At 36.8% G+C, this 14331-nt stretch overlaps 1 protein-coding gene across 2 annotated transcripts in view; it reads right to left on the bottom strand.

The window, feature by feature from the left end:
• Positions 1-4788: 4788 nt before the first annotated feature.
• Positions 4789-14331, bottom strand: part of LOC137391959 (3'-5' RNA helicase YTHDC2-like) — a 107667-nt gene continuing 98124 nt past the window's right edge. For both annotated transcript variants that reach the window (XM_068078535.1, XM_068078534.1), the window contains exons 29-32: positions 14010-14164; positions 11419-11570; positions 8346-8433; positions 4789-5325 (exon numbers count right to left, since the gene is read on the bottom strand). In XM_068078535.1, coding sequence (XP_067934636.1) covers positions 5209-5325; positions 8346-8433; positions 11419-11570; positions 14010-14164 — 512 coding nt within the window. In that variant the 3' untranslated portion in view covers positions 4789-5208. The remainder of the gene's footprint in view (positions 5326-8345; positions 8434-11418; positions 11571-14009; positions 14165-14331) is intronic.

Genomic DNA, 14331 nt, shown 5'->3' on the forward strand with positions numbered 1-14331 from the left:
CTTTGTTTTATTGACACACCTGACAATCTATCTACACTAGACTAGCAGGTTACTAGTGTAAATAACAAAAAATAGATACATGTAGGTACGGAAAGTCAACCTGATCTACATGTACATCTGGTTGACTGCCACAAGTGGCCTCAGGTTGGTACAACTAGCAAGCAATCATATCAGGTACAGTTAAGGGAAATGTTTCTAGTAAGCTTTTTAGAAAGTAAACCTCTTCGAAAACTGTCTAATGTACATTTCTGTTAGAGTTATCTCCCCCTTTATTGTGCACGAATGTGCTGATAGGGTTTGTCGTTCTATTTGTTTGTCAAAGATCACAAACTAACAGCCTCATTCAACTGCAGTGTGTACATTTTTTCAAAGTAGACAACAGAGTTAAGCAAATTTGGAAGAAAGAGACTTGATGAGAGACATCTTTGCATGTAGATTTTAATGTTTGAAAGTACAATATTCCTCTAAGTTGCAAAAGTAAAGTTTTAAAAAGTAAACTTGTTTTTATTTCACTAACATATATGAAGTTTATTTTGCATTAGTAAACATTCTTATATCCTTTGATCCTATCTAGCTTGTTAACTAGGAAGTTTTCAATCAAATAAACAAAATTACTTTATATAACTTCAAAGCTTTTGGACAAGTTTCTGTTTAATCAATGGCGCTTGTGACATCACTCAGCTAATAAGTTCTGCTAGTAGTTCTTTCTGTCTCTAGTTGTGATAGTGTAATTTGTCAATGAAATAGTCAAACAGACAGCAGTCACTGCTAAAACTGTAAACCAAATCAGCCTAAACAGAGTAATCTAATCACCTCTCTTTCTTGCCAAATGAAGTTCCAGCAGCAACAAAACTGGATATGAAGAGCTTGGTTATAAAGTATCGAATGGCTTATGACGGTCATAGCTTGGTATGGTAAAAATCGATGACTTACAGCTAATCGGCTAGTCAATGCGAAGGTTGATGCTTATAAACCGATGATCGTAGGTGCCACAAGTATAACCACTAAAATTACTATACAATCTTCTTACCCATCTCTTGTGATACTATGGTACTTTTCCTTCTAGAGTCTTCTTCAACCTTGATGATAGCATCAATCTAGTAGAATATATCCATTGAGGTGGCTAATCCAATCTGATCAGCTCTCCGTTCAGACTTTCGCATCAGTCGCAAATATTCAGAGAGCAGAAAAAGTCTATTTTTTGGAATAAACAGCGTTTAGCTAGTCGCCAAAGAGGTAAGGAGAAAATATCCTGATGCAGAGACAATATTCGAAGATAACATCAACGAGGAATGAGCTGTCTTATCTGCTAGCATGTCTAATCTGCATAGCAGGTCGTGAATGATGTACAGCAATCCGTGATAACCAATGATACGCTACGCAACCTTTGACCTCCTGCGTTTGAATAATAACGATAAGTAGTTATAAACGCTGCGTTCGACGGTACTCATGCTCTTGGTGACTGACTGTTTGAGTAGGCTTAATCTATCATAAACACATGTTGGGTTAAGTCAAGCCAGGCAATTACACTTCCATGATTGCTTCCACACAACCGTAACCATAGATGTGCATTGCTTAATGTCATTGCCTCGCTTGTACAGAGTCAACTAGTGAAAGTGTAAGATGTAGATCAATTATGAAGGTCAACAACGGTGAACTTTTATGAAAGTTTTGTGTAGAATGTGGGAAAAATGTCTTTATACAGTTTTAATACAATAACCCTCAGCTGATCCAATATTTGCATTTATTAACAAGCATACTAAAACTGATGTACAATGTATCAGCGCGTCAAATAACAAGTCTGATACATGAAGCCCAAAACTGAGGTGTGAAAATATTATGTATTACATAATCATAAAACAGAAATCAATAATTACCTAACCTGAGGATATTTGTGATATACAACCCAAAAAATAGCTCCAGAGACAGTTAAGAGGTGCTTGACCACCTTGACGGTGTATGACAATTCCAAACCCGCTAAGGCCTTAGTCTCACTTTGATAAATACTAGTTTGCCTACACAAAACGACCCATCTCTTAATCGACTGTAGATAAAGTATTGTTTTAGCAATAAGTACGCCAAAGTCTAAATCTACTAACTTTAGGAAACATTTTTAGATTTGTGGCAAAGAAGGATTTCTTATTTTTTTCACAAGCACGCAGCTCTTTAATCAAGGCGTAATGCACTGACATTGCTTACCAACTGCTGCCAAGACTTTTCGTAAAAGCTCCCAAACAAAGGCTCCTTCGAAAATACGTTCAAACACCGTCGATGTCAGAATGGTGTAGTTACCAACTTTCCCTGATTTAATATCTTGCAGAAACACTTGTTGATTCACTGTTGGTAGCAGTTGACGCTGATGAGAGAAGGCAACCAGTATGGTTTTGAAGGACTTACAACCTCGAAACAGAGTAAGTTGCCTAGAGTGAAACAGAAAGGTTGCGCAGAAGGCAGGTTGAGAATGAAAGAGAGTTGAGCAGTGCTGGGGTCAAAAGATCACTGATCAAATAATAAAGGCAATGAGCAGGAGGAAGAGTGTAACACCAGGGCTACTTATGTTCAATAGACTATGTTTCCACTGTGCGGATGATGTGTATTTGGAGTTATGTACACGTTGCATTACTGCGTGATAAGTGTTTCTATATACACTCGTGTGTTGTGGATTAATGTAGACGCTTTGTTACAAGAGGTAGTAATGATTTTTACGTTAGAGGTCATAGCAGCGCATTTGAAATCGCTAGAATCAAAATAGGAGCAACTGAAGTATAGGAAATGTTTAGAATGGAATAACTTGCAAAATCTTTTTTGCGCATAATTTGTTAGTCCTTTTCATTTTTGCAAGCATGAAACATATTGTACAAATTTTCAAGTAACAAAACTTACTTGTCTTGCGGATTTTTGCAGTTTACATGTTGCGGATGACACAAACTTGTGAATTGGTAACATAGTGATAGAAATTCAGCAGCCCATACACACATTTTGACACTGTTACCTCTGCATTACAAGCCAGATTGACAAACGATCTGCTTTTCATCAGATAACATGAAACAGACTTTTATAGTACAAGTCATATACAAGCGTAAGTTTAAAGGTCGCATGGGAGTTGTCTGGTTAAATGATATACGGTACATGTATTCTCTTTTGCTCTATCCTGACACTCAGTGATAGCCTCTAACAAGGTGCAAAGATAACCCATATATATCCATCTTTATCCGCCCAATCACACTCACCCTGGCCATTGACTGTCTAATTATATTAACTTCCATCATTTACTGGACAAACAAACGTGTAATGACCAGCCAATCACTGGTTACACCAACATTGCTACAACCATACAGTGACCAATCACTGGCTACACCAACTTTGCTACAACCATACAGTGACCAATCACTGGCTACACCAACATCGCTACAACCATACAGTGACCAATCACTGGCTACACTAACATCGCTACAACCATACAGTGACCAATCACTGGCTACACCAACGTCGCTGCAGCCATACAGTGACCAATCACTGGCTACACCAACATCGCTACAACCATACAGTGACCAATCACTGGCTACACCAACATTGCTACAACCATACAGTGACCAATCACTGGCTACACCAACATTGCTACAAACATACAGCGACAAATAACTGGTTACACCAATATCGCTACAACCATACAGCGAACGCAACATTGCAGACCTTTTCTGATTCCCAACAAGTACCCGAGATGAGACTTTATGATGAAACGTGAAACAAAGTTTTTCATAAACCAGGGTGGATGATAAACATTTGTTTGGTCCTAATTGTATATAAACGGAGTTATCCTCTCCGAGCTGTTTCCAACGATATCTGAGCAACTTCGTAATTAATCTATTGATGACCCAAGAACGAATATATTAAACCTTTTCAGCAGACACTAAACACGTTTGTTATGACAGAAGAGGACCCCAAAACGATATATCTGTAAATATATAAAATCGTTCTCTGCTCCGCATACGCTTATCCACTGTCAATGAACCATACCTGGCTCAGTTATCATGCATCCAAGTAAGGTAAATACTAACATATTTTTCATATAAATGTGAGAGGTACATGATTAGAAACCAAACTACAAACATGTACCCAATTGCATACCTCTATGAGTTCAGTATCCAAAAGCACCCTTGGGACACCTAAGGTGATAAGCAGCGTATAACGTAACTTCTACACGGACATCTTGGTTTATAGTAAGAGATAGCAAGTAGTCTTTGCTTCTATTTACTGTAAATAAACAATCATATTGTAAACAGCAAATTGTAGTGCCTTGTAGCTCTCATCAGTTCACTAAACTTTGCTTCAATGTTGATAGAAACATTTACATGTCATATACTTTTTTTGTTGCTTACAGCCACTTGGCCCAGGAATCCTTCCTAACATACGCATACAATATTTATTTGGTTATCATGCTAGATTTGGCATCGTTTCTGTTACGAGTACCGATGATTAGCTCGCCACATAGACTATCTAGTAAACCATATGAGGTAAACAAAAATTACTACAAGAGCCCTTGGAGAGAAGTTTACCATGAGAAACCATAGCCTGAGAGCTTCTTCAGTTTAGCTCTCTAATATAGGGGAGAGAGATGAGCTATCAAGCATGGCATACATTAAGAACTGCGCATGTCCTTGAATAGAAGACAACTCCTCATTCTAGATGCACAGCTGTAACCTCTTCAAGGCAGCTTAAAACTGTTCTGGGTGATGAAGCTAGAGTTAATAAAAAATAACACTAACAAAACTTCTTTAATTAACTGTGATATATTTATGAATACTTTTTCTTTAAGATTCAAAGCAATGCTGATAGAGTAACTTAAAGAGGTCATTATATGTAATACAGCAAAGGCATCTACTATGCAAGGACGTAATAGCCGAACAAACCACAAAGTAACCTCTATCTAAGGCAGACTGTCAAATACCATTTTAATGAATTTTCAACTAAAACATATAAAAATGCATGCCTAATAGACATTCCCAGTATGACATATATATATAGACAACATAATTCACAATAACATAGTAAAAACTGAACAAAGTAAACAAAAATCTTCAAAACTTGGTAAATATCAATTTGGTTGATATGAAAATAAACTATATATAAAAAGAAGTAACAACAAGATTTGTAGAAAGAAACAGGAGAAACAACTCTAGAGACATAGAGTAAGCCAAGATTCATAAGTTAGTAGCCATGACTACTACGCTGCAATATGGTAACTTGGGAGCAATCAGAATTAGGGGAGATCGTACTGCTGTCCCACAACCTTACTAACATTTCACCAACTGTAGGCTCCAGTTCCTACAATAGAAAAATATGTAATCCTATAAAAAAGGTGTCTACTCACACACCTAAATAGGTGTGGGATTTATATAACTTTAAATAATTATATAACTAATAGTAATTAAATACAAAATAATTAATAACTATATATAATTATGAAATTTTATAACAAGTGTCAGAGGAAAATCTGGCAATAAAAGATTGTTCATTATTTCTTTTTTTATTAAAAACAAGCGATTACCTCGACATGACATTTGAAAACATCGTGATGCTTCTACAACCAATTCACAAAAGTATATATGATCAATGTGTAAACTGTAGTCTATATCAATTATGTATAATATATAACTATATATATAACTAAATATAATGTTGATAACTAAAGAGAGAGTAACTAATCCATGTGCCTGCAGGGCTCAATGAGAAACATGTCGCTATAAGAATGAATCATCCATGACTAAGTTTTCACGAAACAAAGAAGATTTGTCACATCGACATATAAAAACGAGAGTTTTAAAACATTCTGTAGACAGAACTGTAGTAAAAAGTTCATCAGCTGAGGTTAAGAGATGTATTACAGCTGCACTCTCTGAACAGAAATACATTTACTCTCAATTTTCGCTAAACCTTTACCTACCAGAAACACAACAAGGAAGTACCCCGCATGGAGTACATCAATTTATACGGTAAACCTAGATTTTTTCACATGGCATAAACTGAGCCGTATAATGAGCCTGTACCAAAACAGATAGACCATTGATCATTGGTCGACAAACACTTGAGGATGGAAACACACCATCCTATGGACAAAGCTTCAATGTACCATAACCTAATGTCAGCTTACTAAACGAGAAAAAAACTTCCAATTTATTGAACGAATTCACAGACATTTTGTAGACCTCTAGTGTGATCATGATATGAAAAGAATGACAAACATATCATACATCAAACAACCAAACAGAAGAGTATGGAAGGTTGATGGCCTCCCTTCACCAACCATTGTTATCTCTGCATACAAGTTTACTCATCTCTTCTCCGCACCAACATCATTAATTTTATTGAATAATTTGAATAATATTAGACAAAATCATTGATTTAGTATTGGTCAGGAATAAACTTGCAATTATTTATTTTGCATCGTTACTTTATTAATTATAACATTACTAGTACAGTGGAAATCCCATGTGGCATGAGAGATTGTTATGTGTAATAATTATGTCTACAAGTATTTTTAGATATGAAAAGGTACCGCAAATGGTAATGTACTTGGCTGGAAATTCAAATTTCCAGATTCGATTCCTGAGCATTACAATCTTTTTTACCAGCGCTCTTAGCGTGGCTTTGGACAGACAGACACGGCTCTTATTATTGTAAAGATTATTATTCTCTTATTGAGCACATTATTCTCAAAATAACATCGTGCTACAGATTGGTGAGCCTGAGAGTTAACCTTATTCATACGTATGATCAGAACCTTATTCATACGTATGACCAGTTATAGCAGATAAACAGATAAGCTATCCTAAACAGTCACCAATTACCACAGTAAGTACAGTGATGATATATACACACTGTACCAAGTACTTGATGTACTAAAAAGATATGAAGAAGCCAAAATATTGATACAACTTGGTAGATAAGGCCTGATAACCAAACACAGTCTAACCCTTATCAACGATACACGGGGGTTGCGCAACGCCCGTCACACAAACCTTCTCCTTCATCAAAACATTCCTCTTCATTGACACTTTAGGCTCACCTAAATGACTGAATGACACCTGACAATCGGAAGTACCAGCTGATGGCTGTCACAGATTGTTTCAATGCACGAATCGAGGGCATGATGTTGAATTTCGATAAAAAATGTATAATCACATATGGCTACACAGACGCATGCAGGTTTCATTTCGACCAAAGCTAGTTCAATGCCAACAACCAACGGCAGGTACAGTGGTCCTCCCTACGTCCTGCATACAATACCTACCTCTCAACATGATAATACCGATATATTTAACTGCTGCTTTCAACTGAATGCTATTGGACAAACACACTAATTTTTCACAACATTTATTTGTTGTTAAAATTTTGTGCTAGTTGATATTTTACCTCTAACAGAACAAATGAACACATGAGAGAACAACTCTTAATAAGTATAGGTTACATATTTCATAGCAATCACAAGTAACTTAAGTATTAATAATTGGCTGCAATCAATATGGACAAATGTAGCATTGATAGAGGCTTCAATATTTTGCGTATAAAAATCATGCCTGTCAACACTTTGAGGCTGAGATAATTTGGAAGTTGTTTCCTCACCTGATCATATATCTGAGTAAACTCGGCTGCGTAGTTTCGCTTTGTTTGTACAGCAACAAACAGGATAGCTATCAGAATTGCTAATTTAGCATAAACCAAAATTTCAAAATCGTAGGGCTTTCACACGATTTCCAAATTGTCATCGCTTTGTGCGTGATACGATTTCAGTAAAATTCAGGTTTCAAGTGGATCGGACTATTACCTCTCAAGATATCATCAAAACACTGAGGACACTTCTAACCGACCAAGAAATGAAAAATGGCTGCTGACAGAACATTAATTTTAATGAACCACTGATTGATATTCTTGGTAATGGAGGATCAGAATAGACAAAACTAGAAAGTTTTTCCTCCTCAGCAACAAGAGCTGTACTAAAACTGTATTATACCAATTGCAAAGGCTGTTAAAATCGCGCTCGTTAACAATTTGTTTAGCCAATTAAAAGCGTTTCATCGATGATTTTAGTGTGCATGCGCAGCTCTGACAATTCTGTGAATTTCGGCCAAATAATTCTGTGTTTTTCGTTCATTTCGTGATTTCAGTCAGAACCAACGTAAAAATTGGCACGTGGCCGCACCTTTAATGTGGTGCACGCAACCATACTGCTTGCTGCCTCTGAATAGTAAGAACAGCAAATTCTCATAAAGTGAAATAAACTGTTTAGCCGGTTAGCTATAGTTCAGTACACGATGTGACAACACGCTTGTCTTTCTTTTACTCACCTGTCCATCTGGGCTTTGGCTGACCATCTGGTGACCACTCGCCCACCTATTATTTAGTGACTGCGTTTGCGTGAATGGTATGTTGGCCCTACAGATTGACAAACAAAGAGATTGTTAATAATAAGAGTGAGCGCATGTAGCGAAACTGCCCCTAGGGTTGCCTCCCTCCGTACAGCTAAACATTTAGTAGCCTTACTCGTAGTGAGATGTAAGGAATACCAAGCTGTACTCACCATCAACGTTTTTTTTATGAACTGGTTGCCTTGGAGGGCTAATAATCTTTCCATTAATTCGAGAAAACCAGTCAAGTCGTGGAAATAAGTGAAGTCATGGAAAGAAGTCAGGTTATGTAAATGTCAAGTTTCATTCTAGTACCAGCCACTTGACTATAATTTAACTTTACATTTTCAGGCAAAGAGACATTTCAAGTAACAATTAATAGTAATTAATAAAAAGTAAAAAAGTTAATATCCAAAAATTGAACCTTTAACATGTTTATAACTCTAGAGTTTAGTTGGCATTTAACATGTTTGGTAAAAAAGTCCACAAAGATCATACAAATAAATTTGGTTAACTTGGTAATGGAGGCAGGGAAAGTCTCACAAAAATGATTAAAAATAATATTTCCAAGGAGATGCTTGGCAGTGATGAATAGCAAAACAATGTTCGACATCAATCATGGCATTCAAAGCCCAATGGTCCACAGAAGCTTCCTTTATCGAAGTTGATGGGACTGGAACAGAGGGTGGAGTGTGGAGTAGAGATGGGGTGGAATCAATGCTATAGCACGCTTTTCTTGCTATAGTAGCTAAGATGATACAATCTATGAATGTTATACTTAAAGATGTAGTTGCGTCAAAATTTAAGTTGATCTTAAAATAAAGCATTTTTTTTTTCTCTATCAGTTGATATGTTGTTTGTTGTGTTACGCGATCGCATTACCAAGATATTTGAAGATTAAAACCGAAAAAATCTGATCGCCGTAAAAATGCTCAGGCCACAAAAACGTGCCCAGCCTCGCCAAAAATGATGTCACGCGTTTGGCAACCTTTCTCTATCTCTCGTATTCACATCGGCTATTTGCGATAAAAGTCTAGTCTTACGCGGCTCTATTGGCATATATCTTATTTTGTATTTGCTCATGTTGGCTAGAATAAAATTTTAAACCCTGCTACAGATGCATTATTATGAATGTTTAAAAGGCCTCACATAACGAAAATTGAAAATTTGTTCTACTCACTTTCTCCAAATGTGTAAACATTTGGGTACCGACTACCAATTCTACCGGTCTACGGTAATTCTGTCAAGTCACTTTATATAGAACGCGGTCTTTGTATCAGCACAGTTCTGCAACTGCCCATATAAACGATATACAGCCTCCCATAAGCCCCGCCCACATTATGTCGCCTATTACCTATTGCCTACGTACTAGTTTCTTACTAGTATTCTTACCGAACACTAAATAATTGAAATAAGCAAGCCACCTCTTTGAAAAGAATATAGGCAGGGATAGAGTTTTAAGGATGAGAAGTCTGCTGCAAACTGGATTTGAACTCACATTCTCCAGTTCTGCGGACACCCATATACCATATCCGATTCACTACAATATTCTGCAAATCATGTTTTGCATTATCTTCAACAATATTATTTTATTATATAATTTTTACAAGCAAAAATATTTTCATCTCGGCATAAAGCTTTTATTAAAAATATTCATCAAGTCGTGGCCACTCACATAGTATTAGCTGATACAATAAGACAAATTCATCTACTGCAACAAACTCAAACAAAACATCATCCAGCACGCATTCAAGTCTCGCTTTCTCCTTTATGGCAGTTTCCACACTGACAAAGCTTCTTCGGCTGGTGGGACGACATAAACATTCTGTAATCAGTAAAACAAGTAAATGTAAACAAAGTAGATGCAATAAATATGTCATTCATAGATATGTCATTCTAAAGCGTATCTATTGACAGCTTCCAAATTGGGAGTTAAATAGATTGCGAGTGTAATTTTAAAAACGAATAAACATTTAATAAAGGCACAAGTACGCCAAGCCAACGATTCGAAGCTTTGGTTCTGGAAATTAAAGATTTGCAATGATCAATCGATTTTACCCACTTCCTACGAGTGAAAATAATTTGTAATCATGACTAATTTACCAAAGAAAATTCGAAAAAAATATTATAGCTAGGTAAAACGGCAGATAAGCTATGAAACGATGATTGGAGATAGCAAAGAATTATCATTTTATTAATTAGTATATGTATTTATGACTGTAAAAAATATTACATTTACTAAAGTATAGAAGACTCTAAGTTAATTTACCTCCATTCTGTCTTCTTCTGCAGCAAAACGCTGCTGACGCCTGTCAGCTTTGGCCATAGGCTGTCTACTCTAATCTTTTACTAAAAGTTGCTCAGATAACTCTGAGTAGCGGTCGCTCGAACTTGAAGCCATTTTAAAACTATGTATAACTTAGTAATTGTTGAAACGCGTTGAATCAGTAACGACGAGAATGAATTCTTTAACGATGAGAATCTTCGAGATCACAGACAACGCGTTTTACGAGTGATAACATTTATTACGGCCTATATAAAAATTTCGCACGCATGATTGGCTAACGAATCGACCTCATATTTATTGCTCGTGGTTTCGTTTCAGATACCTTGCTTGTGACGTCACGAAATAGGCACCCGCTGGAACGTGAGCTTTTTAAAAGAGGGCCTCATTCAAACGCATATATCTCTGGACAGGGTTGGTCTACAAAGACAAAAATGGCATCAAATTGTAGCTGATGTTTTAGCCTTTTATGGGTCCTAATTTCATTTTTGACGCAACTACATCTTTAAACATCAAAAAGCTACGAGCATTAGCTCGTACATTAGCCGAAATCGTAAGACTCAAGTCGTGCGAAGATAAAAGCTATAATTGACCTGCTACAGCAAACAGAATTGCTATCTAAGATTGCAATAATGCATGCTATTGATTTCACAGATATGAACTAGGAAAACAGACAGAGCTACAAGAGGCTACATTAGCTATATAGCAACAACTGGCAGCACATCTCACCTTCTCACCCAGTTGACAAAGTAGGCGGTGCTGAGGCCAGGCTCTCTGAAATTCGAGAGAAAATCTGGAGATGCTTGGCGGCTGACAGTAGCAACTCCCTGGAAAAAGCCTCGGTCCTCCAACATGAATATTATAAAAACTGCCTGAGACTCCTGCCAAATAGAATTACATAAACATGTTTAGACACCATCCCCTTTCGCTGTTAGAATTCTGCTATAAATCGTTATTGTCCCTTCGACTGTTAGAAACATAATTAAATACCATCCCCTTCAACTGTTAGAAGCGTGGTTATAATTAAACACCATATCCTTTCACTGGTAGAACCGAGCTTATTATTGAACATCGTACCTTTCCACTAACAGAACCAAGGTAATACAGTAACTAGACACTGGCCCCTTTTATTGATAGAAGGGTAAAGTTAGTTGCCATCCAAGGTCAAGTATGAATATTCCGAGAAAGATTGCTTGAGATATCGAGGTGAAGATCTATTACCACTCGTCTGATACTGTGATCAGATTGCTTATCTGAGAATGAATTTGAAATTTCCCCTTCCCAACACAGGCCATTCAGTTCTAACAAAATAGAAGGTTCCGGTAAAAAATAAAACCATACGCAATACAACTTGTCCTGACTTCCTCTATATCCAAATACAGCAAAGTCAAACAATTTCCCTTGGTTCTATCGAGAGTAATTTGCTAATGTTTAATACCTAGCGTATGCTTAGAACACAGTCTACTAATAAACTAGCTACCAAAGCTACATATTGACTGCAGTCTCAAGTGGCTTACAATAATCTGCAACGACGCACAAGTTGTGGATAAGTGACAAGAGCGACCTATATTAGCATCGTTTAGAGATGGTCATATAGATAGAAGTGCGACTATATGAATAGACAGCTTGTAGAAACATTCGAACCCGTATAGAACTAGCGTGGATGGAAAATATGCAGAAGGCACCAACTTAACTCCCACTTTAACGCTGATTCGAGTTAAGCTAGAGAGTTTGCCACTAGGGGGATTAGAGTTCAAAAGAAGTTCGTTGCCTGTTTTGGGTGAAATGATTATCAGTAATTCCAAACAAGAAAATGGCATCGCACACTAGCAAGCTCTTGAGCATTTCTAAGGCGATATCGTTGAGGTAAACGTTAGAAAGTCTCGCTCACCCAAACTCGCCTTACTATCGGTAAACAAAAGCTAGTGTAAAACTTACTCAGTGATTTGCTAGCTGATCGGCTAATACATGGGAAGATAAGAGTTAATTGCGACTTAAAACTATAAAACTATATAGACTATAAACTACATAAACTATAAAACAGTTTATATTGAAAAGTTTATTGAAATGGTAAAAAAGCTACAAGTTTTTGACCACCAATTCTGACTACAAAGAAGACTTCTGTGAAACTTAACAACTAGACAGTTTGCTGAAACACTCAAGTTGGACAATCGCAAATTGCTACATTTTGCTCTAAAGCAATATCAAAAATTAACAAAATTAAAGACAAATAAACAATTATTTCATTACTATATTTTATTATACTTATTAGTATTATTCTACTAATTAATTTGTAATCATTGATTTAATTTTGCATTGTATAATCTTTTTTGAAAGATGGCGTAAAGTAACGAATGAGAGAAATTTATATGTACTGTATTTCTTCAGTCATTCTGTTGTTGAGTACATTGAAGAATGAGTGATTGTTTACGACTGAATATAGGTTAATTTGCATCACCGACGACTCGCCTCAAGTCTGCTTAAATGGGCTTGTTTTCAACATGTGGAAAAAGCATGTTGCGAAATGAACCTGTCTGCAGAGATAACACTGATGCGCCTGTGATTGGATAAAATAGTTGATTATAATTATCTGAATTCAATCGTATTTATTTTCAACCCATGCTAGTTGTGTCTGAGATTGGTCTTCAACTACCATGAGACTAGGATTCACACAAACAACTGTTTATATGTAGACGGAGGTATTCTCATTTGAAAGATAGAAAAGCCACTGATATAAATTGTAGTTAAATTTAAGATAATTTGTTTGGTTTAATTTATGCTATGAACTTGAAGTATCTTTGCACTTGGCTGTTTTCACTGCTGATGCGTAATGGTTTTTGGACAAAGTCTAGCAATAAAAAGAGCTGTACAAATACTATCGCTATCATATATCTTTGATGAACCATACGACGATAATCCCAACGATACTTAAATCAGTGAAGCTAAAAATTCAGGAAGAGAGCCATGGCTTTCACACGACTGAAGCCAATTCTCATTGATCAATAAATTTGTCAAGACAACACATCATTTAGTAGTGTCAGAGTTACGAGAAAGGAATGGTGATGAGGAGGAACCTTCCAGTGACCACAGGGTCCACAAGAAAGGAATGGTGATGAAGAACTCTCCAGTGACCACAGGGTCCACGAGAAAGGAATGGTGATGAGGAGGAACCCTCCAGTGACCACAGGGTCCACGAGAAAGGAATGCTGATGAGGAGGAACCTTCCAGTGACCACAGGGTCCACGAGAAAAAAATGGTGATGAGGAGGAACCCTCCAGTGACCACAGGGTCCACACGAAAAGTAACATAAAAAAGCTTACGTTTAAAGCAGCACTGAGTTTGGCTGCTGTATGGCTGGAGGCAGCCCACAAGCCTTTTGAATAGCTCAGGTCAAGTGTGTGCGTGTGCTGACATCTGACCACAAAGTAACGGCATGACTGTAGCTGACCTTGTCTAGAAAGAGGGGCCATTACGCCTGACAGAAAGAAAGAAATAGTGGATGCATTTAACTCCAGGGATTATTAATGACAATATACAGAATCAACAACCTAGAACCATTATCACCATTTTCATGATTTATAATATGATTATACAAAAATTTCTAGAAAGCCTAGAAAGTTAAAAACCAGCTAATATGATTAA

This window comes from Watersipora subatra, chromosome 3 (assembly GCF_963576615.1).
Source record: "Watersipora subatra chromosome 3, tzWatSuba1.1, whole genome shotgun sequence".
NCBI lineage: Eukaryota > Metazoa > Bryozoa > Gymnolaemata > Cheilostomatida > Watersiporidae > Watersipora > Watersipora subatra.